General features: G+C 47.5%; 1 protein-coding gene across 4 annotated transcripts in view; it reads right to left on the bottom strand.

The window, feature by feature from the left end:
- The window catches only part of LOC138248711 (E3 ubiquitin-protein ligase TTC3-like), a 1,399,506-nt gene that overhangs the window by 1,200,438 nt on the left and 173,685 nt on the right, over positions 1-25,383 (bottom strand). For 3 of the 4 annotated variants that reach the window (XM_069202543.1, XM_069202544.1, XM_069202547.1), the window contains exons 11-13: positions 11,718-11,772; positions 8,622-8,784; positions 8,487-8,532 (exon numbers count right to left, since the gene is read on the bottom strand). In XM_069202543.1, coding sequence (XP_069058644.1) covers positions 8,487-8,532; positions 8,622-8,784; positions 11,718-11,772 — 264 coding nt within the window. The remainder of the gene's footprint in view (positions 1-8,486; positions 8,533-8,621; positions 8,785-11,717; positions 11,773-25,383) is intronic. The other variant, XM_069202546.1, reaches the window with a different exon arrangement.

Genomic DNA, 25,383 nt, shown 5'->3' with positions numbered 1-25,383 from the left:
GACACTTAAGGGTGGATATTTGGCAGTTTACAAATACTGGATTTATTTATTTCTCACCTTGGAGAGCAACGATTCTTTAATATAGTAATAACAGTCTTCTACAAAAAATAGGAGGTAAGAGGCAAACACTCATGTACAAACAAATATAAACAACTCCATAGAGAAGAAAATGTACACCATTAGAAGGAAAGTTTCTTCTGAAAAGCAGACCCTTAAATAGTCCAGAAAATAACACTCTTCACAATAGAATAAATAAAATTGATCGAGAGACTACGTCTCCTTAGAGACCCATAAAAGCATGACAATCCTAGGAAGAACATGTATAAAACAACTATGTCTATACAACGGTATAGAATATCCCCAAAACTGTAATGGCTGTATGACAGAACCTTACAAACAGAAACACATAGGTGGTCATTCTGACCCTGGCGGTCTTTGACCGCCAGGGCGGAGGACCGCGGGAGCACCGCCGACAGGCCGGCGGTGCTCCAATGGGGATTCCGACCGCGGCGGTAAAGCCGCGGTCGGACCGGCACCACTGGCCGGGTCCCGCCAGTGTACCGCCGCCCCATTGAATCCTCCGCGGCGGCGCAGCTTGCTGCACCGCCGCGGGGATTCCGACCCCCCCTACCGCCATCCAGATCCCGGCGGTCGGACCGCCGGGATCCGGATGGCGGTAGGGGGGGTCGCGGGGCCCCTGGGGGCCCCTGCAGTGCCCATGCCACTGGCATGGGCATTGCAGGGGCCCCCGTAAGAGGGCCCCTACATGTATTTCACTGTCTGCTGCGCAGACAGTGAAATACGCGACGGGTGCAACTGCACCCGTCGCACAGCTTCCACTCCGCCGGCTCGATTCCGAGCCGGCTTCATCGTGGAAGCCTCTTTCCCGCTGGGCTGGCGGGCGGTCTGAAGGCGACCGCCCGCCAGCCCAGCGGGAAAGTCAGAATTACCGCCGCGGTCTTTCGACCGCGGAACGGTAATCTGACGGCGGGACTTTGGCGGGCGGCCTCTGCCGCCCGCCAAGGTCAGAATGAGGGCCATAGTATCTTAAGGCCCACAAGATAATAACCTTCTGGTGTACAATGTACAGTATCTGGCAAAAGTCGAGAACTTTCACTATGAATAATAAGTAATGTCATGCATCACTCAACATAATGCACGTACTACCAAGGGTAAAAATTTATAAACGAATAATGAAGGTCACAATCAACCTTATTTGCAAACACAAGAAGACATTTTGAGACAGAAAACCTCAATGGGGTGTAATCCAATCAATGGAATATCATTCAACTGATGAATGTCCCACAAATACCACATAGAAGTAAAAGAGAGCTACATAATAACCATGATTAATAAAAGGTGTATTTAAATACACTCCCTTATCAGAAGGGAAATAATACTCTGAGAGCTGGAGCTGCTAATCTCAACACTTGCCCAAAAGGGATACTAAGTTAGACAAAATAACACAGTACAGAGGAGAGAACTCTCAAGCGGAGAGGATCACAAGCTGAACTCTCAAGCGGAGACAATCACAAGCTGAGCTCCTATGCAGAGACATATATCTATATATATAGAAATATGCTCACCAAGCATATAAAAATATACTCCACCTAGAGTAAGGCACATACCATGAAGGTATCAACTCTTGAGCCCAAACTCTTCCTCAGAGTAAAGAAAATGTTAAGACCTGTATATCAGGGTGTCATTAAAAAAACAAAAAAGGATACACAGCTGAAGAGCTGTCTTGGACAAACCTGGAGTGTAAATCTACCACTTCTGCACCATCTATTGTAGAATAGGGAACAAAGCAACAGTGAATCGGCGCAATGCTATCAAAACACCACTAGGAAAGTTGCCTGAAAGCAGCAGGCATGAGAACCCTGTAGGGTCCTAAGGTAATATATACTGTAGGAAAGGGCCCCTTTTGGCATGGTTACCCAGCACTTTTTACCTGATGTTGACTTGACAGAGTGTGCTGGGATCCTGCTTACCAGGCCACTGCACCAGTGTTCTTTCCTAAAAACTGTACCATTGTTCCCATAATTGGCACACCCCTGGCACACAGTTAAGTCCCTTGTAAAAGGTACCCATGGTACCGAGCGCCCTGTGGTCTGGGAAGGTCCCCAATGGCTGCATCATGTATTATGTCACCCTAGGGTACCCCTCACCAAGTCCATGCACACCGCCATTGCAGCTTGTGTGTGTTGGTGGGGAGAAAAAGACAAAGGCATCATGGCTCTCCTGTCAGGGTGCCATGCCCACAAACCACTGCCTGTGGCATAGGTAAGTCACCCCTCTAGCAGGCCGTACAGCCCTAAGGCAGGGTGCACTATACCACAGGTGAGGGCATAGCTGCATGAGCAATATGCCCCCTACAGTGTCGAAGTCCATTCACAGACACTGTAAATGCACTGTGGCCATATAAAGTACATGGGCTGGGAGTATGCCACTACGAACTCCACAGCTCCATGATGACTCCACTGAAGTCTGGAAACTGTGGTATCAAACTTCTCAGCAAAATAAACCCACACTGATGCCAGTGTTGGATTTACTGAAAAATGCACCCAGAGGGCATTATAGAGACACCCCCTGTATTTTAGCCAAACTTCTAGTGCAGGACTGGCCAGACAGTGCTAGCCTGCCTCTTTCAGATGAATTTCTGACTTTGTGCTCTCTGTGGCCAGAAACGAACCCCCCCCCCTCCCCTTCCAGGAACCATAACACCTGACGGTGAGCCTCAAAGGCTCAAGCCTCTTGTTACAGTGCCCCAGGGCACTCCAGCTAGTGGAAATGCCCAATCCCCCCCCCCAGACAAAGCCCTACTTTTGGCAGCAAGTCCAGCGGGAAAATTAGGCAAAAGAAGGATGAGTGACCACTTCAGCTGGGACCACCCCTAAGGTGTCCAGAGCTGAAGTGACCCCTTCCTTGCAAAATAATCAATCTTGGTTTGGAGGACAGGGGCCAATAGGGTTAGGTCTGTGTCCCCCTTCTCAAAGGGAGTGAACACCAAAGGGTGTAGTCACCCTCAGGGACAGTGGCCATTGGCTACTGCCCTCTGACCCCTGTAACACTCCTAAATCCAGGACATAAGGGCTCCCCTGAACCTAGCTCATCAGATTCTTGGCAACCTCAAAAAGACAACAAAAAGAAAGAAGGACTGCTAAGCTGACCACCAGCAGAGAAGTCTGAAAGCTCCCACTGACTTGGCCCTAGCCCTAGAGGCCTTCCTCCAACTTCAGAAGCCCTGCTACAAGAGGACGACGCATCCTGCAGGACCAGCAACCTCTTTAAAGTCTCAAGAGGATTGCCTGAACCACAGAGGACCAAGATCTCCCATGGACAACGGCCCTGTCCAGAAAGAAACTCCAGCAAAGGACTCCAGAACCGCCCCAGATCCGCAAGTCTGCCCACTCTGCACCTGACGCCCATGGCCCGTGTCCAGGTGGCCCAACCAACTAGAGCTGGTACCCTGGTGATTCTGACCTACTGTCCACCCTGGGTTGACCCCTCCTGCCCAACACGACGATGCCTGCAGATAAATTCGGAGGACCCCCCTGACCGCGAGAGAACCGGACGGAGATTACCGAAGCCCAAAGGTACCCCTGCACCCGCGGCCCCCTGGCCTTGGGGAATTCTACAACTGGTCCAGCGATGTCCAGCAGATGGCCCTCCTCCTTTTCCAGCCTGTAGTTTTCCAGACCCGACCCCCTGGACCTATCCTGTAGCATCTTTGTGACTACCCCTGCGCCGTTGAGGGTGAGTGGTTGGTGCTAACCTGTGGCCTCCCCTGGTCCTCACATAAGCCCCCCTGGTCTGCCCTCCAAAGATGTGAGTACTTACCAGCACACAGGCCTGATTCCGAGTGCTCCCAGTCTCTATAGGACTCCATTTTAAATCTTGCATCATCTTTGACCTCTGCACCTGGCCGCCCCGTGTTGCTGGTAGTGGGTGTATAGGGTTAACTTGAACCCCAACCTGTGGACATCCTAATGCCCACAGACTAGAAGTATAAGTCTTGCACTAACCTAAAAACTGTACTAACTTTCCTTCCCCCCAGAACTGTTTCTGAAAATTGCACTGTATATACTTTTAAAACAAATATTTGCTATTTTCTTGAAAGCAGTTTAACTTGCCAAATTGAAACAAAGTGGTGTTCATACACACGTTGGATACTTACTTACAAATGTACTTACCTGCAAACTGAATCTTGTGGTTCTAGAAATAAAGTAACAAAATATATTATTGCTATATAAAACACTTGGCTTGGAGTTAGTCATAGAGTGTGTGCTTCATTTATTGCCCATGTGTGCACAACAAATGCTTTGCACTACCCTCTGATAAGCCTAACTGCTTGACTACACTACCACAAAAGAAAGCATTAGTATTATCTACTTTAGCCTCTGTTAAACCTCTGGGGAACCCCTGGACTCTGTGCACACTATATCTCATTTTGATATATTATATACAGAGCCAACTTCCTAAATATACCCCATGGAGGGCAAAAAATAACTTGTCATTGACCGTGTAAGAATAAATACATTCTGCAGAAAGCAGGAACACCTCACCAGGAGCTATCATTAGGTGGAACAGGCACAGGAAAGAAAAAAACTCACAGGCACTGACCAAGCATGGCTCATTTGTGAGAACTGTCCCCCATATAATCTAGCATGGTAGGAACTGGCTAGGTACAGTGTATCAAAGAACAATGCTAGTTTGCTGTTCCACTCAGAATTTCAGTCTTGAAAATGTCTTAAAGCAGAGTCAGCATGTGTAGGAAGCTGGCCTGGTGTGTGGTGGGTACCCAAGGTACTCACAACTTATACCAGGGTCCAGGTATCCCCTCTTAGTGAAGTGTAGGCAGTGTCTAGAAGCCCAGCTCTTTAGAGGTAGCTGTGGATGAGCAGCCAAAGGCTTATCTAGGAGACATGCAAGGCTCATGCAATACCACTGTAGTCACACAGCACTTAGACACATGAAAGAAAAGACTCAGTTGTACAAAAAAATAAAGGTACTTCATTTTTGGCACAGATTATCACAAATCACTAGACAGGTGACCCACCCTTAGGAGGTAAGTAATACACTAAATATAAACTAGCAATCAGAAATAGGCATAGAAAAGGTTAGAAAACAGTAACAACCAATAATGACCCTAGGGGGAGCACAAACCAAACACTAAAAAAAATGGAATGCGAACAAGGTACCCCCACCTAGGTAAGTAAGATGTGTGGAGTGAAAACCACAAAGGTAAGTAACACAGTAGCCCACAGCGACCAGGAATGCAGGAGTAAAACAATGGACTTTCCCCCAAACCACCCAAAAGGAGGAAAAAAAGAAAAAGAAGACACCCAGAGAAGACTGCAAGAAAACCAGCAATGGATTCCTGAAGAAAGAAGACCTGTGGAGAGAGGGGACCAAGTCCAAGAGTCACAGTGGAGTCCAGGATGAGTAGGAAGTACTACCCACCAAGCTGTGGACACAGGAGTTGGTCAACGGATCTGAAGCACAGATCAGAACTGAAGCCCAGGAGCCAGTGAAGAGTTCCAGGTGGAGGCAGAAGATGTCCCACCCGGGAAGGAAGATTTCAGATGGGTGTCGGTGCAGGATTTCCACCAACAAGCCCTCACAAATAGGTACCTGCACCCTGCCCTCTGTGCTAAGAGGGCACAACATAGGGGTGACTTACAGTGATCTGATGTAGTAACCTGTAGTGAAGCTGCGTGCGTGCACCCGGTTCACGAATGGCAGGTCTGCTAAACCCTTTGCATCGGCTCCCTATGGGTGGCAGAATAACTGCTGGAGCCCATAGGGATCCATTGGGACCCCAATGCCCTGGGTACCTAGGTCCCTTATACTAGAGACTTACATGCGGGGACCAGTATGCCAATTGTGGAAGAAAAAGGTATAATTTAGGGGAGAGAGCAAAACTACTGGGGTCCTGGGTAGCATGAACCCAGTACACATAGTCAAACATTCTGACAACAGGCAGAAAACGGGGGTAACCATGCCAAGAAAGAGGGCACTTTCCTACAGCATGTGTGCCTAATAAATGGGCACCAACAAAAGGCATGTCAATCAAAGTGGCTTGGACAGTCTCTGAAAATCCATCGGCACATAACCAGGCACGGTGACATAGTGCCAATTAAAAAGGCCATGGCCAGAGTCAGTGGTGTCCATACCACAATGAATGACTAACTTAGCTGCCTGCTGGCCATCTCGGATGAAGGGGACAAGATCATCCCGGGTTTCATCCGGCAATGAAGGCAAGATGCGTTCCAATAAGTCCCATAATGAATGGGAAAAACGTCCAAGAACGCAAAACGTATTAAGAGAGTGCAGAGCAGAACTTGTGGCGTAGAAAACCTGTCTGCCACAAGTATCAAGTTTTCTACCATCTCTATCAGGCGGAACATGAGTCGATATTACATGATGCGAAAACAGCCTGCACCACTGAATTATGAGGAGTAGGATGTTGTAGAAGGCAGGCCTGATCACCAGGGGCTGGTTAGTGCCTGTGAGATATAGCCCGATCAACCGAGGCCTCTGTATCAGGCTTATTTCAAGCCCCTAACAAAATATAATGTAGGGCTTCACTGTAAGGCAGTACCAGCTCCACCCATATTTGGCCGTGATGGAGAAAGTCAATCGGATGATCAGTAGCCAATTTCTCAGAGGGAATTGTCGGATCCAAAACTTGAGCAACTCTCCTTAGCACATCAGCTAGTAAGGAACTCGCCTACGTAGCAAGGCCCGAGGCTGGAGAAGAGTTCAAGCCACTAGCTGTCCAGATTAGCCAACAAACAGTCCTCCATAGGAGGCTGAGCATAGTGTGAAAACCCCAACTCTTCCTCAGCACCTTCCAAACCATGTCCCTCTGAAGGACAAACTTGAGGAGACTCCCCAGAATACTGTGGGAGCATGACTGGCATGACCAGCACCGTACCCGACATCAACCAGCGCTGTTATTATGCCATCTTGACATCAGAAGGGGAGAGGGGCACAACTTCAATCATTGGATACCATTGCCGAAGGTGGGAACCACGAAGGGCTGTACACCAGCTCCATAACGGCTTTGGAAGTGGAAGCTGAAGGCCTAACTGCTGAGCACAAACCCGCCGGGGGGGACACAGTCAAGACATCTTGCACCTCCTTGGGGCCAAACGATGCTCCAGGGAAAGGTGACTTTTCAAAGATAGCGTGAAGTAATTCATAAAATTCATGCATATGGGTTAGAGTTGCCTTGGCCCCAGAATAGAGAAGGAAACACAAGGTGTACTCAGTCCGAGGAGTGGCGGGAGGTCGTACATGGTGAAACCAGCAACTGTCTCAACTTCGTCCGCTTACTATGTGAAGTCGATGGAGATCAGGTCCACAAGAATGACTCCTTGATTGGGCCTGCAAACAGACCTTAGCATCACAAAGAGACCAAGGTGGACGGGAAGTCTGAGAAGACTCCAACAGCCATAGGCTTCATATGGTGCACCCGCAGTGCCTTTGGCCGAAGTTGGCGACAGGAGTCACAATCTACTGAGTTGTGGTGCTCACCCAGGCACCACATACAAATCGAGTGGGGGTCCGTGGCTGACATTTGTCATCCACAGGATTTAAACCTCGAAGACAGAAAGGGAACACACCCTGTTCCGTCGATGAAGATGTCAAAGTAGGCCGAAAACGGCATAACAAACAGTTACCGAATCTGCGTTGCAAGCATGGAATAGAAGGAATGAACACTGGTGCGTTGAAGAGGAGGTTATATGAACTCCGTTGACGTCATGTCCGGTGGCTGAAGTTGGTATGGAGTCGCACGACACTCTCTTCCGAGGCGCAGATGTGCTGGGGAAAAAAAAAGTTCAGGATCCAGGCTAGCATCTGCAGCTAGATGTCTCTAACAGATATTTCTAATTCTTTAGGTTAGTATTCAGAGGAAATTTCATAAACACCTAAGAGAATGACACTGTTAAGTTGTATCTCTTAGTTTCCTACCATTAACTAAAACTCCTTCTCAGTATCTTTAAAATGTCTTACCTGGAGTGGAAATAGAGGAGTAGAATAAGAATTAGTGGTGGTGGCCAGGTGGGTATGTCCATGGTTTGTGGGTGAGTGGGAGGAAGGGTGTATGCATATATTACTAAGATCAAACATACTTAAAAAAAAAAAAAATGTTTTATAACCGAGAAAGCTAGGCTCACTATAAACAGATTTCATAGTAAATTTACGACAACTTTGTGTAAAAGTCAACCACAGAAAATCTACTAAATACAATTATTCACTGGATTGGTTAATAATCTGCTAATATTTTTTTATGTTAAAAATGTTTGGTTAATAATCTGCTAATATGTATTTATACATTAACAATGTTGTAGATGCAACTCTTGGTTTTAACATTATACCAGGCCATATTTTTAACAGGTCAGCTCTCAAAGAATTTACTAGCAATAACACTGTACTTCAGCAAATGTTGCAAATACTTTAGTTTGAGAAGTGCTTACGTTTGGGAAGGAATCTGAAAATCTGAAATGCCTGCTTCAGCTGCAGCTTCAAAGAGAGAAAATGCATAATCAGACAAAATATGTCCAATCCAAACAGTAGTGTTCTGTATCAGATATATACACAAGAAAAAGTACCTTGTTTTTCTTCAAGCACTTGTTTAAATTTGATAACTTGCTGAGTTAGCTCCTTTATTCCATCTTGGTCTTCCTCACACAGTTTATGAGCTTTTAAATTAGCCTGCAGAGCTTCCATATATTCACCAAGTGCAAAAAGAGCATCACAAAATCGATAGTGACCCTGACGAAAATAATGAAAATAAAATTACATACACTGTGGTAACACTTACGTCTGACAGGAACAAATTAACTTTGTATTCATCTTTTACAATGACAAGTATCTCGGACTTTAATTTTTAAGATGATACACAAAGTAGACTTATTTAAATAATCCTGGGAACATGGCTGTCTACCATGTGACATGTATGAGCGCCAGTGAACACCCCCCCCCCCACAACAATACTTAATCTTGCAAAACATCATGAACTCAACAGGGAGTAGAGCAACAAGAGTGGAACCTACCCTGACCTGATGACGCTTCATGCAGTTTTCCTCATCTGAAGTGACGTCTCTGGCATCTGAGCAGCATTGTGTCAGTGGAGAGAGTGCCCAGCAGTAAAGGCTGAGTGTCGAGATCTTTATGCTGGTGGGCAAGAGCTTAAAAATGGTTCCAAATGGAATCAGTATGGATTAATTAATACAAGATGTTTGATACCAAACACCATAGGCTTCAGTGAAGCCATTATGCAGCTGGGAAACTTGTTTTGACCAGTGCCCAGTACATACCTTAAGATGGCTTCTGTGTTCACTTGTAATGTCTAAGAATCTGAGGACACATCGGTTTATGCAGATATGTCCTCACATGTAGTGTAATACACCCTGTCTTAGGGCTGTAAGGCCTGCTGTAAGGGTGACATACTTATATTGCATGTAGTGTCTGCAGGCATAGCACACAAGATGTGTGCCATGTCGTGTTTTCAATTTTGTCTGCATCATGTCCCGCAGCCTGCAACGAGGTGGTGAGGGGTCTCTTAGGGTGGCCCAATACATGCTGCAAACCTTAGTGACTCTCCTTAGTCCCCATGCCCTAGGTATTAGGGGTACTATTTACTAGGGACTTACAGGAGGGCTTAAGGCATTGTCAATTGGGGCACAGTTTTATGGAAAGAGATCTGGCATTGGGGACCTGGTTAGCAGGAACCCAGTGTAGTTCTGTCAAAATTGCATCAAATACCAGGCAAAAAGTGGGGGTAACCAAGACACAAAGGGGCACTTTCCTACAGCAGCCTGGACTGTACCAGTCAGCCAGCACACTAGAGGACTAGTAGGTTTCAGGTGGTACTCTTGGTGGCATGTATCAATAAATCCATCACTGGAATCAGTGTGGGTTTATTAATACAAGGCGTTTGATGTCTAATACAATAGGTTTCAGTGAAGCCATTATGTAGCTTGGTAACTCGTTTTGACCAGTGCCCAGTACATACCTTAAGATGGCTTCCCTGCTCATTTATAATATCCAGCAATGGTACTAGATATTACCGGGTCCCTCACATATGCCATAATGCACCCTGCCTAGGGCTCCAAAGCCGGTTGTAGGGCTGACTTACATATAGCCCATGCAGTGTCTTTGGTATGGCACACAGAAGTGTAATATTTTCAAACATGGTTTGCACCATGTCATGCAGTCTGCAATAGCAGTCTGTGTGTAATTTGTGTGGGGATCACTTAGGGTGGCATACGACATGCTGAAGCCATTAGAGGCCCTGGTCAGCAGGCCTCAGTGCACTGTCAGAGACAAAAAACAGCATCTAGTAGTTCTAAAGCGGGCAAAAAGTGGGCAACAAAATTTCAGTTTCCGACACCACATACAAGAACTGCATAGTTTAAGATTACACCTACGGGTCACAGACTACAGGAAAGCTGTTTCACTACATCATGGTGAGTCTCAACCTGCACTTAGATATAAGACTTTGGGGGTCATTCTGACCCCGGCGGTCTGAGACCGCCGGGGCCAGGGTCGGCGGGAGCACCGCCGACAGACCGGCGGTGCCCTGCAGGGCATTCTGACCGCGGCGGTTCGGCCGCGGTCAGATGAGGGAAACCGGCGGTCTCCCGCCGGTTTCGCGCTGCCCTGCAGAATCCTCCATGGCGGCAGAGCGCGCTCCGCCGCCATGGAGATTCTGGCACCCCCTACCGCCATCCTGTTCCTGGCGGGACTCCCGCCAGGAACAGGATGGTGGTAGGGGGTGCCGCGGGGCCCCTGGGGGCCCCTGCAGTGCCCATGCCAATGGCATGGGCACCGCAGGGGCCCCTGTAAGAGGGCCCCACAAAGTATTTCAGTGTCTGCTATGCAGACACTGAAATACGCGACGGGTGCCACTGCACCCAATTCTGCACTCAATTCTGAGCCGGCGTCCTCGTGGGAAGGCTGATTTGCCCTGGGCTGGCGGGCGGCCTTTTGGCGGCCGCCAGCCCAGGGCAAATCCCAAAATACCCTCAGCGGTCTTTCGACCGCGGAGCGGTATTTTGGTGGGGGAACTTCGGCGGGCGGCCTCCGCCGCCCGCCGAAGTTAGAATCACCCCCTTTATGTTTCTATGAGTAGTGAATCTCATACATACTGTAGTGTGCATCATAGTAGTGCTATCTTTCCTAGATTACATTTTGGTGTAATTAAAGTGTTGCATTTTTCTTAACAGAAAAGTGATGGGCTACGGATTTTCTGTTTCACCTGCTATGATTGTCTCCAGTTGCCCCTCCACATTACCTCCTTCAGACACCTTGGACAGCTTGCTCTCTCTTCCGTGACTCTCAAAGTGAGGTATGACTACGCTTTACCGGGTTTGCAGCATAACATTATGGACCTCAGGACACCAGTGGTAAAAGGCCCCCACCACTATGGTTAAAGCCCATTAATCCATGCTTGCACTGAGCCCCATATATCCCAAAGAGATCTGACAGTATCTAAAGTAAAAAAAAAAACTCAAATATGTGACAGCAAAACCACAGTAACCTGGAGGTTGACAACTTGACCAACACTAGAACTACTTGCTACAGTTCTCATAGTGTCATGTCAACCCAGTTGAGCACCAACGTTAATGACATAACATTCTGATTAAATGCAATGAATCACATTACTCTGTATGTATATCTGGTCAGTGAGCACTAAAACTCACCTTGGCCCACTTTTGATCGAGAATGGTAGCTCTTTTTCCATCAGCCAGGGCCATCCTAGAAACAAAATATTTCTCATAAGTATATACTCTACACACAGATGTACTTTTGCTTTTTCACTTTTTCATTAACTCAACATACTGAGAATATGTTATATGCAATTACAGGTGAGCTGGGGTACACTATATTTGATTCAAACAGATTTTAAGTAAAATCTTTAGTGTGCTTGTACTAAGAAGGGCAAACCCAATCCAGCAAAATATGTTTTATACAACTGCAATACAAAAGGATGAGAGAGTTACAGTTACCTTTGGAACAAAAAACAATGACTGATACAAAAATGCATATTACGTTGAGGCGATTTGCTGTTTAGCATAGATATTCTACTGTACATCTTTGCACGATTTCTTGTGCATTTCTGTCGTTTTTGTCACGGATGTTGCAGCAATAGCGGTTTGCCACTAGTGTGTCCAACAATACTGTACCATTAAAATCTCTAGCAAAGCCTAAATTGTCCCTATGCTACGTACTTCGACGTATTTTAGCATCCTTAAATATACAACTCATTTACAATTCATCTTTCACCATTTTCATATTGTGTAGAGTTTGCTGGTGCATGCTAACCAGCAATACCATAGTGGATTGTTTTGCTGCAGCATGACAACATATAGCTTTTTGCAGGAAATGAGAGTGTCTGTAAATCAATACAGTTACTGCAAAACGACGGTCCTAAAAAACCTATGAAAAGAAGGAGCAGGTGCTTCTGTTCTGGGTAGGGAAACTAAATAATTGCGTAAAACACTTGAAGGACCCTGTAAAAATACACAGAAGAGGAAAACGACCATGTATACATTATTATTAGGTGTGTTTGTTGCGTATAGAAGATGATCAGATTCGGAAGGTCTTCAAATTATAAGTGATGCTGGATACATTTAGGATATACTAAGCAGCAATCAGTCGTCTTTAGAAGCAGATGTGATTGCGAATAGTGCAAGTCTTCCAATCTGTGAGGTTTTTTTCAATATGCATTGTTTTTGTGCAACAAGATCTAGAAGGAAACTGCAGGGTTCTAAGGCAGGACAGAGCGTTGTTGGAGAAAAGGTCCACTCGAGGCATGCTCTATTAGACAAAGATCTCCAAGGCTGCCTCTAAGTGAAGACAATACTTGTGTTTGGCAAGCTAACACCTGCTTAGCTTGTCCGCAATGACTTTGAGGGAGCATCCCAGATGACTTGCCATCAGAAGGAGCACAAACAAGTTTATGTTGCAGCACTGTTACAGAGGGAACCAAGGACCCCGAATCTCCACTTCGTCCAAGTGGGCCCCATCTGAGGGACAATACGTCAGTCACCACTGTGACAACTGGTAGAAGCAGGCAGATAAGCCTTCTGCAAGCCATACTGCTGTCATTCTCCACCACAGATCTCAAGAAGCCTGATCTTGAGATGTGGACTTTGTCTGAAAGACAATCCCAGCAGCCATCTAAGGCAAAGCTTAACTGGCCGGTCCACGTGTCATAAGCAAAAAGCACCAACAGGATCAACCGCTGCAAAACTGTTAACTCTGAAAGAAGATGTTTTGCTTGAAATACTGGGATATTAACCTGAATGTGCTGGACTCTCTGCAGGCAAGGAAAGGCTTTCAACGGTTTGATATCTTACTAATGAAGGGATTTTGGTGGAAAGGGGAGGAGAGCTGGATGGGTTGAAGGTGTGATGTGACCCACTGATGGAGAACTACAGGTGAAAGAACAACAACAATACTGTACTTTGCAGGTGGTCCAGCACCAGATGTGGCGAGCACCAACCTTCAGCAGTCAATCGTCAAGGTATGGATATAAATGAGTCTCCAACAGGCCAAAGGGGAGGCCAGCAAATTGGGAGTTGGTGGCACTCACCACAAGTATTTTCTGGTAGGCTGCAGAACCAGCAAATGAAAGTATGGATCTTGCAAGTCCAAGGGCACCATGGTGTACCCATGATCTAGTTCCAGCAAAACCTGAGTGTTAGACTTGGCATCCCTGGCGTGGTCTCCCCTAACTTTTTGCCTCTGTTTCCCAGGTTGTTGATGTGTGCTGGACTCTGTTTTTGCTGTTTTTGATACTCCGGGCACTTTACCACTGCTATCCAGTGCTAAAGTGCAAGTGCTCCTATGTAAAATATATATGTCATTGGCTTTCCATGACTGGCATATTTTATTTACTTGTCCCTAGTACAATGCACGAGAGGTGCCCAGGGCCTGTAAATCAAATGCTACTAGTTGGCCTGCAGCACTGGTCGTGCCATCCACATTAGTAGCCCTGTAAACATGGCTCAGACCTGCCACTGCAGTGTTCATCTGTGCAGTTTTCAACTGCCAGTGCGACTTGGTAAGTGTACCCACTTGCCAGGCCTAAACCTTCCCTTTTCCTACATGTAAGGCACCCCTAAGGTAGGCCCTAGGTAGCCCCATGGGCAGGGTGCAGTGTATGTTTAAGTTAGGACATATACTAATGTATTGTATATATCCGAACAATGAAATACTGCCAAATTCAGTCTTCACTGTTGTAAGGCCTATCTCTCTAATAGGTTAACATGGGGGTTGCCTTTAAATATTATGAAAGTGAGGGGCGTGGCTTGAGCGTCAAGATGGTGGCTGCACCTTAAAGGTGCTCCGGACCCCTCCGTCATCCGCTCAGGAAAAGTGCACGAATTGGCCCTACCCGGAGGAGGGATGAGACGGAGGAGGATCGGGGCAACCTCCGGAGCAGAGGAGTCGTGGTCCAGTGTTCGAGAACCCGGGAAGAGCGGAGATCGGACGGAGCGTCCCGCAAGCAAAATGGCGGGCGCTCAGAACGCATAACCGCCGCCGGTGAAGCGGTGGCGGTCGGAGGTGATTGGCCTGAGGGGGAAAAGCCAAAGATGGCGCACTGGTCCGACGATGCTGGGCAGGCTGGGGGGGAGAAAGGAGACCCTCGGCTTCTGATGCCTCGAGCCCAACTGACAGGTGCGTAGAAGACAGAGGCAGTGGAGCCAAGAAGCCTCGGCTAGGGAGGGCCCGCTCCCCCGTGGACGGCGGGAAGCGGCACTGAACCAGAGGGACTGAGACAGGCCTGGAGTTCCCGGGAATGCTGAGAGCACCCTGAAGGACGAAGGTGGATAACGGGGACCTTCTCATCGCTTCCTCCTCGTCCCCTTCGTGACGGTGAGCGGCCGCGAGCCGGGCCCCCATCCCCACCCCCCCCCCCCTTTTTTCGAGATATACTGGGGAGGACGCCGGGGCCTAGGGGCAAGGGGAGAGTGAATTATCGTTTCCTCCCCCCCCCCCCCCTTCGTGACTAACAATCCTCAGTCACAAGGAAATAAAGAACTGAGAGGTGGACAAGGCGATGAATAGAGCCTTTCGGTAAGGCTGACATAAAGAAAGACTGAGGCCCATGTGACGGAAAGATGAATTAGGACACACCAGCAGAAGTGAGCACAAGGGCAGAAATGGGCACCCCGGTAGAAACCGAGGAATAAGCGGCAAGGAAATATCCCGCAAGCTGGCCCAACAAGGTAGTTAAATGGGCAAAGATAGGCAAACCCGCCCCGCCGCAAACACGCATTGACCAATTCGCCACGGGGCCCAACGGAGCCTCGAAAGAGGACCGAAAGACCGGAAATGGTGATGGGAAACAAACCGAGGACAGTGATCTGGCAGCTATTCTTCAAGCAATACATTCCTCCCAAGAGGCGGTGGAGGGCAAAATTGGGGAAGTGAGGGTGGACGTGGCCCTGGTGCGCCAAGACCTTCGCAATGCTACAGCGAAGATTGCAGAAACAGAGTCCAGGATCTCTACAGTGGAGGACGAGCTGGCGACCCTCAAAGAACATGTATCAACTCTAACAACCCGGACAGCGGAACTATATCGAAGGGCAGAGGATGCTGAAAATAGATCCCGCCGCAACAACCTCAGAATCGTGGGACTGCCCGAAAACACAGCCGCGTCCTCTCTGGCCATATTCCTGGAGGACTGGTTCCGGTCCTGGCTGCCCCGGGACCTTCTGACACCCTGGTTTGCGATCGAACGTGCCCATCGGGCCCTACAAGCCAAACCCCCACCAGGCTCTCCACCGAGGCCAGTGATCCTTAGACTCTTCAACTTCAGAGACAGAGATGCGATACTCCAGGCGGCAAGAACAAAAGGAGAACTGCATTGTGATGGATCCAAAGTTATGGTGTTTCCAGATTATACCAAAGACGTTCAAATGCAACGCCGTTCGTTTATAGAAATAAAACAAAAACTAAGGGCGATGGAAGTGCCGTACCGTCTTCTCTTCCCGGCTAAGCTAAGGGTGGTTCTCGGCAACAAGACCCACTTCTTTGAATCCCCAGATCAGGCCTGGAGGTGGCTGACCGAAGAGGTCCCGATGGGTCCCAATGAGGGAGAACGACGGCTGGCACTCTCAGGTCAGCAAAGGAGCATCCGGCAGCGACAGCCCCGGAAGTCTCGCCAAAGAACTCGTTCCAGGAGGCGCGGGGAGGGGGGGAGACGATCTCGGGTTCCCCTCGAGGGTCCGCTGAGGAATCAACCCAAAGGCATGGGGTAGAAGTGAGACAGAGAGACAAAGAAATGAATCAGACCCCCCCGGATCCTGGAGAACAGCTCCCCAGAACAGTGGACGAATCGGATCTCTCACAGAGTCCAGTGATCTGAGTCCTCCTCCGGAGAGAGAGGAAAGATAGACCTGAAAGGCCAGAGACCAAGGAGATGGTCATCGAGCTTGGAGTCAAGCATTACAAAACTTAAGCACTTCTTAATCCGCAAAAATGGAGGGGTCCACAATAGCTCAGACACTAGCAGTTAGCAGCTCGTTATGTTTGGGAACGGGCTGTTGGTATTGGGCGACAGATGCTTCTGGGGGGGAAGTATGGGGTGGGATGGGAGTTGGGGAACATGTTTGGTTCTATCCAGCCAACAAGCTGTTGTTATTGTTCGGAATAGTTAATGTAGGTCTAGGGTCTCCAATACCGGCAGGGAACAATAGTAATAGGACATTCAAACACAGACACACTAGGAAGGATCCAGGGGAGAAACTGCGGGGGTCGGGACAGGGATGGGGGAGAGGGAAGGAAGGGGGATGACTCACATAATATCGTGGAACGTCAACGGGCTCCTTGACAAGATTAAGAGATCAGCAGTACTCACTTACATTCATAGACACAATCCTAACATACTTCTGATGCAGGAAACACACCTCTTGAGGAATCACTGCCCCTTCTTAGCCCGCAAGGAATTTGACAGGGTATTCCATGCAGGGTTTACAAGAGGCTCGAGGGGGGTTGCTGTACTGCTACATCACTCCCTACCCCTGGTGGTGAGACAAGAATGGAGAGACCCGCTAGGGAGGTACGTGGCAATCTCAGGCTTGATAGAAGGCCAGAAAATGAATATTGTGAGCGCTTATGCCCCCCCAAACGTGATACGTAAAACTCTAGATGATTTGACAAGGTTATTAGCAGAACTACCCCCCGGGAAAACGGTAATAGGGGGCGATTTCAATGCAGTCCCAAACCCAGATCTAGATACAAGCGGGGGACCTTCGGCGCATAGACAGGCATTGTCCGCTAGTCTGGAAGGGTGGAGGGCATCAACAGGGCTCTGTGATGTATGGAGGGCGTGGCACCCGAGAAGCAAACAATTCATGCATAGGTCGGCAGCCCACGGCACACAGTCCAGAATAGACTTGGTATTTGTGTCAGTCAGGGATTGTGGGCACCTCACCCACATCGAGATCCTACCGCGTGGGATCTCGGACCACGCGCCGGTTCGGCTTAGGATGGGCCTGGCTGACCCGCTGATCCGCCCCATATGGAGATTAAACGCAAGATGAAGAAGTGGTAGATAGTTTAAGGGTGTCGTTGCGCGACTACTTCAACACTAATGAGGGCTCAGTGAGATCACCAGGAATCCTATGGGCTGCAAGTAAGGTAGTAATGAGAGGGATAGCCAAGGGCCTGATCCGTGCTCGAGAACACGCCCGAAACTCCAGAATCACACAACTGGAGGCTCGTGCCACTCTTCTTGAGAGAGAACAGGAATCTCACTCAGACGAACAAATAACCAGAAACCTCTTGTTGATTCAGGAAGAAATACGCAGTCTATCTCTAGAAACGGCAAAACACATGTGGCGCGCCTCCACGGCTCGAGTATACGGTTGGGGTAATAAAACAGGGAAACTACTGTATTGGTTGGTTTCCCAACAACAAGCTCCCCGAATCGTCCCTGAGATAGACAATGAACGGGGGGAACGAGTGGTGGAGCTCCAGGAGGTGGCCGAAACATTCGCCCAATATTATAAGAACCTATACCGAGCCACAAGTACAGAGGTTAGGGACTCCCCAGACGGGTCCCTGACAGACTCGTCACTCCCGGTTCTGCCTACAGTAGACATTCGGGCTCTGGAGGAACAGTTCACGGAAGCGGAAATTAACGAGGCCATAGCGGCAATGGGGGTGGGGAAAACTCCAGGGCCTGATGGGTTTCCCCCAGAATACTATAAAAGATTCAAAGAGGAGCTGGTCCCCCATCTCATGAATCTCTATACTGAGGTGGACCAAAAGGGCTTCTTCCCGGACGGTCTAGACATTGCCACCATTGTTGTGTTGCCTAAGACCCAACCCCCCTCCCTCTCCTGCGCAGACTACAGACCCATATCTCTCATTAATAGTGAAATAAAGATCTATGCCACAATGTTGGCCTCCCGCCTCAAAAGGGTGATGCCCTTACTGGTGCACCCAGATCAATGCGGCTTCATGACCGGACGTAGCACGCGCCACTGTATACGAATGCTCCAAGTGGCTCTTGCAGGGCGACACCGCTTACCCCAGCAACTAGCTCTCCTATTCATCGATTTTGAAAAGGCATTTGACTCAGTGAACTGGGAATTCCTTTTCGCGGTACTCCGGCGGGCCGGCTTTGGGCCACGGTTTCGTAGACTGGTCCAGGCCCTGTATACCAGACCCATGGCGCGGGTGCGGGTCAATGGAGTCTTGTCCTCGGCCTTTCCGATACAGCGGGGAACGAGACAGGGCTGCCCCCTCTCCTCTTTGCTCTGGCCATTGAGCCCTTGGCGGGAATGTTGAGAGATGATCCGATTTACCAGGGATGGAGATGGGGCCCCTCTTATGAAGATCGAGTGGCCTTATACGCGGACGATGTCCTGCTATACATGGCGGACCCGGGAGTGACTGGACCCCGAAGCTTCCAGTTACTGCGACACTTCGAAGAAACCTCGGGGCTCAAAATGAACCCGTCCAAATCGGTGCTGGTCCCCTTGACGCAGTCGAGAGACTGCTTTGACTGGCTAGAGGCGGTTCCACTGCGTCGGTTACGTTTTAAATACTTGGGGATATGGGTCGCACTGCTCCCTGAGTTGTCCTGGTCCCTGAATTTAAACCCACTGATGTCTCGTATACAGGAACACCTTGGGCATTGGCATTCTCTACCTCTGAATATTCTGGGCCGTATTGCCCTGTACAAGATGATGATCCTACCTCGCCTCTTATATGTGGTCCAGAACTTACCATTTAGCATTCCACGCTCGTGGTTTAAAAAACTGGACGGAATCACCACCCCCTTCACGTGGGGGGGAACGAGACAAAGTAGCAACCCGGAACTGCTGAAGAGACATACATGACGGGGGGTTGGGCATGGTTGACCCCTACCTGGCAATACAGCTCCTGGTGGTGCATGACTGGTTCAACGGAGGCTGGTCAGATCCAGCATATCAGGTAGAATTAGACGCCCTAGGATATCCCCATATCCTAGATGTGTTATATGGGGCCCCAATCCCCATGAATCTAGAGCCCATCACCAGAGCGGTATTTTTGGCATGGAGAGCGGCTCTAAGGCATACTGGCTGGAGCAAAGTGGTCACTCGGCAAACACCGCTGTGGCATGGCAGATGGCTGAGAGAGACGGCCGAGTTGGAGGGGTTCAGGAATTGGGACACACTGGGAATATCCCTGGTTGGGGACGTATGGAAAGGAAGCTTGATGAAGTCCTTTGATGAAATGCAGCAAGAATTCCAACTATCCCCGAAACAATTCTTTAAATATCTCCAGCTCCGACATGCCCTCACTAGGCACTTGAAAGAACTATCCCATATACCAGAGTTCAACCTGGTTGAAGCCAAAACACTAATGGGCAACCTGGGGAGGAAGGGGGTCTCTCAAATCTATAGAATGCTGATCACAAACGCTCCAGGGGATCTAGATCATCTCAGGAAAGGGTGGGAGAAATGGGTGGGTCCACTTGAAGAGGAAGACTGGGTGGAGGCACTGATGGCCCCCCGAACGCTGGTAGTGTCGACGAGGTTAAGGGTGACTCAATTCTTCTTCCTTCACAAAGCATATCTGACTCCAAACAGATTGTACAAAATGGGTGCCCTTGGCTCTAGTCGGTGCCCAAGATGCAAAGAGGACAAAGCTGACTTCTATCATATGATATGGTCCTGCCCAATGATTCAGAGGTTCTGGAAGGGGATAAACCAGGAGCTGAATAAAGCCTTGGGATCACCACAGGTACTGACTCCTAAAACAATACTATTGGGGATGATGAGTGATATGGAGGTATCTAGAACAGATAAAACATTGGTTGGAACGGCGACTGCGGTAGCAAAGAGAGATATAGCAGCCGCTTGGATGAGCACCAAAGGTCCTTCCCTTCAGAAATGGAGGAAGGGGGTGGACTGGTGTGCAGCCCAAGAAAAAGTGGTGTATGAATCAAGGGGATGCCCTCACAAGTATGAAAGAATATGGGGGAAATGGGTGGGACTCCTAAGCTAAGATAAGGGGCTTAGAACAAATGTATACCCTTGTTATTCTTACCTTGTTTCTACCCTGGCAAACTGTGACGAAGTGACTTCTTACAGATGTTTGAAACATTGAAATGTCAGACCAGAATATATTGTCCAACCGGTGTGAAAGAGATCAAGTTTTGCTAGTTATTTGTTTTCCTTATTTGTACCTTTTCAAAACAATAAAAATTTGATTATAAAAAAATATGGAAAATTTCACTTACCCAGTGTACATCTGTTCGTGGCATGAGTCGCTGCAGATTCACATGCTGTGCACAGTCCGCCGTCTGGTGTTGGGCTCGGAGTGTTACAAGTTGTTTTTCTTCGAAGAAGTCTTTTCGAGTCACGAGACCGAGGGACTCCTCCCCTTTCGGTTCCATTGCGCATGGGCGTCGACTCCATCTTAGATAGTTTTCCCCGCAGAGGGTGAGGTAGGAGTTGTGTATGTTAGTCATAGTGCCCATGCAATGGAATGAATACGTATGTACATAATAAAGGTTAAAGTAATATATTTACAAATGTACAATTGTTTAAGATCTACTTCTAAACGGCTACAGGCTCCCGGGGAGGCGGGTGGGCGCATGTGAATCTGCAGCGACTCATGCCACGAACAGATGTACACTGGGTAAGTGACATTTTCCGTTCGATGGCATGTGTAGCTGCAGATACACATGCTGTGCATAGACTAGTAAGCAGTTATCTCCCCAAAAGAGGTGGTTCAGCCTGTAGGAGTTGAAGTAGTTTGAAATAATGTTCTTAGTACAGCCTGACCTACTGTGGCTTGTTGTGCAGTTAACACATCTACACAGTAGTGCTTGGTAAATGTATGAGGCGTAGACCATGTTGCTGCCTTACATATTTTGTTCATTGGAATATTTCCTAGAAAGGCCATGGTAGCCCCTTTCTTTCTGGTTGAGTGTGCCTTTGGTGTAATAGGCAGCTCTCTCTTTGCTTTAAGATAGCAGGTTTGAATACACTTAACTATCCACCTGGCAATGCCTTGTTTTGAAATTGGATTTCCTGTATGAGGTTTTTGAAAGGCAATAAATAGTTGTTTTGTTTTTCTAATTAGTTTTGTTCTGTCAATGTAGTACATTAGTGCTCTCTTGATGTCTAATGTATGTAGTGCTCTTTCAGCTACAGAATCTGGTTGTGGGAAGAACACTGGTAATTCTACCGTTTGATTTTAGTGGAACGGTGAGACAACTTTTGGTAAAAATCTAGGATTTGTTCTTAGAACCACTTTATTTTTATGTATCTGAATAAATGGTTCTTGTATGGTAAATGCCTGAATCTCGCTCACTCTTCTTAGAGATGTGATGGCAATCAAAAATGCAACTTTCCACGTTAAGTATTGCATTTCACAAGAACGCATGGGCTCGAAAGGTGGACCCATGAGTCTTGTTAAGACAATGTTGAGGTTCCATGAAGGAACAGGTGGTGTTCTTGGTGGTATGATCCTTTTTAAGCCTTCCATAAACGCTTTAATGACTGGTATTTTAAATAGTGAAGTTGAATGAGTAATTTGCAGGTAAGCTGATATTGCTGTGAGATGTATCTTTATGGAAGAGAAGGCTAGATTTGATTTTTGCAAATGTAGTAAATATCCTACTATATCTTTTGGAGATGCGTGTAATGGCTGAATTTGATTATTCTGGCAGTAATACACGAATCTTTTCCACTTGTTTGCATAGCAGTGTCTAGTGGTAGGTTTTCTAGCTTGTTTTATGACCTCCATACATTCTTGTGTGAGGTGCAAGTGTCCGAATTCTAGGATTTCAGGAGCCAAATTGCTAGATTCAAGGATGCTGGATTTGGATGTCTGATCTGTTGTTTGTGTTGCGTCAACAGATCTGGTTTGTTGGGTAGTTTGACATGAGGTACTACTGACAGGTCTAGTAGTGTTGTGTACCAAGGTTGCCTTGCCCATGTTGGTGCTATTAGTATGAGTTTGAGTTTGTGTTGACTCAACCTGTTTACTACATATGGAAGGAGAGGGAGAGGGGGAAAAGCGTATGCAAAGATCCCTGACCAGTTCATCCATAGAGCATTCCCTTGGGATTGATCTTGTGGGTACCTGGATGCGAAGTTTTGGCATTTTGAGTTTTCCTTTGTTGGAAATAGATCTATTTGAGGTGTCCCCCAAATCTGAAAGTAATTGTTTATTATTTGGGGGTGAATTTCCCATTCGTGGGTTTGTTGGTGATCTCGAGAGAGATTGTCTGCCAACTGGTTCTGAATCCCTGGAATAAATTGTGCTATTAGGCGAATATGGTTGTGAATCGCCCAATGCCATATTTTCTGTGTTAGGAGGCACAACTGTGTCGAGTGTGTCCCTCCTTGTTTGTTTAGATAATACATTGTTGTCATGTTGTCTGTTTTGACAAGAATGTATTTCTGGGTTATTATGGGTTGAAATGCTTTCAGCGCTAGAAATACTGCTAACATTTCCAAGTGATTTATGTGAAACTGTCTCTGATGTATGTCCCATTGTCCTTGGATGCTGTGTTGATTGAGGTGTGCTCCCCACCCTGTCATGGAAGCATCTGTTGTTATGACGTATTGTGGCACTGGGTCTTGGAAAGGCCGCCCTTGGTTTAAATTTGTACTGTTCCACCATAGAAGCGAGATGTATGTTTGGCGGTCTATCAACACCAGATCTAGAAGTTGACCCTGTGCTTGTGACCATTGTGATGCTAGGCACTGTTGTAAGGGCCGCATGTGTAACCTTGCGTTTGGGACAATGGCTATGCATGAAGACATCATGCCTAGTAGTTTCATTACCATTCTGACTTGTATCTTTTGTGTTGGATACATGACCTGTATTACTTTGTGAAATGTTTGAACCCGTTGTGGACTTGGAGTGGCAATCCCTTTTACTGTGTTGATTGTCGCTCCTAAGTATTGCTGCGTTTGACACGGTAAAAGATGTGACTTTGCGTAGTTGATGGAGAACCCTAGTCTGTGAAGGGTTTGTATGACATATTTTGTGTGCTGTGAGCACTGTTTTAGCGTATTTGTTTTGATTAACCAGTCGTCTAAGTACGGGAACACATGTATTTGCTGCCTTCTGATATGCGCAGCTACTACTGCCAGGCATTTTGTAAAAACTCTTGGCGCAGTTGTTATTCCGAATGGTAACACTTTGAATTGGTAATGTATTCCTTGAAATACAAACCTTAGGTATTTCCTGTGTGAAGGATGTATTGGTATATGGAAATACGCATCCTTTAGATCTAATGTTGTCATGTAGTCTTGCTGTTTGAGCAGTGGGATTACGTCTTGTAGCGTGACCATGTGAAAGTGGTCTGATTTTATGTAGGTATTTAGTGTTCTGAGATCTAGTATTGGTCTCAGAGTTTTGTCCTTTTTGGGTATTAGAAAGTACAGTGAGTAAACTCCTGTGTTCTTTTGTTGAATTGGTACTAATTCTATTGCGTCCTTTTGTAGCAGTGCTTGAACTTCTAGTCCTAGAAGATCTTTATGTTGTTTTGACATCTTGTGTGTTTTCGGTGGGACGTTTGGAGGGAATTGGTGAAATTCTATGCAATAACCATGCTGGATAATTGCTAGTACCCAAGTATCTGTTGTTATTTCCTCCCAAAGTTTGTAAAACTGGCTTAGTCTTCCCCCCACAGGTGTTATGTGATGGGGGTGTGTGACTTGTGAGTCACTGTTTAGTTTGAGGGGTTTTGGCGCCTTGAAATTTTCCTCTATTTTTTGGGAATTGGCCCCCTCTAAATTGTCCGCGAAAACCTCCCCTCTGATATTGCCCCTGGTAGGTAGGTCTTGTTTGAGAGGTTGTGGCTTCTGTGGGTTGACCTCGAAACCCTCCCCTAAAAGGTGTTTTCCTAAATGTGCCTCTGCTCTGCGGGGAGTAGAGTGCGCCCATGGCTTTGGCTGTATCGGTGTCCTTTTTGAGTTTCTCAATGGCAGTGTCTACCTCCGGCCCAAACAATTGCTGTTCAGTAAACGGCATATTGAGCACAGCCTGTTGGATTTCCGGTTTGAACCCAGAAGTGCGTAGCCATGCGTGCCTTCTTATTGTGACTGCGGTGTTTATTGTCCTTGCAGCTGTGTCTGCTGCATCCATGGAAGACCGTATCTGATTGTTGGAGATACTTTGCCCCTCTTCCACCACTTGTTGCGCTCTTTTTTGGAACTCCTTGGGTAAGTGTTCGATGAAATGTTGCATTTCATCCCAATGAGCCCTGTCGTATCTTGCCAAAAGTGCCTGAGAGTTGGCAATACGCCACTGATTTGCTGCTTGTGTTGCAACCCTTTTACCCGCAGCATCAAACTTGCGTCTCTCTTTGTCCGGAGGTGGTGCGTCGCCTGAGATATGAGAGTTGGCTCTCTTACGAGCTGCCCCCACAACTACTGAGTCCGGTGTCAGTTGTGTTGTAATATATATAGGATCTGTGGGTGGTGGCTTGTATTTTTTCTCCACCCTTGGAGTTATGGCCCTGCCTTTAACTGGATCCTGAAATATTTGTTTCGAATGTCTTAGCATTACTGGGAGCATGGGAAGACTTTGGTACTGGCTATGGGTTGCGGATAGGGTATTAAAGAGAAAGTCATCCTCAATTGGTTCCGAATGTAATGATACATTGTGAAACTCGGCTGCTCTTGCGACCACCTGTGTATAAGATGTACTGTCCTCAGGTGGCGAAGGCTTTGTGGGATAAGAGTCTGGGCTGTTGTCAGACACTGGAGCGTCGTAGAGATCCCATGCATCGGGGTCATCCTGACTCATTGTATGAGCTGGTGAGTGCATTAGTGGTGGAGTGGTTGCTGGTGATGCATGTGTTGATGGTGGTGGAGAAGGTGGTGGGGTTGTTCTCTT

Source organism: Pleurodeles waltl, chromosome 8, assembly GCF_031143425.1.
Source record: "Pleurodeles waltl isolate 20211129_DDA chromosome 8, aPleWal1.hap1.20221129, whole genome shotgun sequence".
Taxonomy (NCBI): domain Eukaryota; kingdom Metazoa; phylum Chordata; class Amphibia; order Caudata; family Salamandridae; genus Pleurodeles; species Pleurodeles waltl.
The sequence above is the reverse complement of the archived record's forward strand: the minus strand, read 5'-3'. Positions and strand labels throughout refer to the sequence as shown.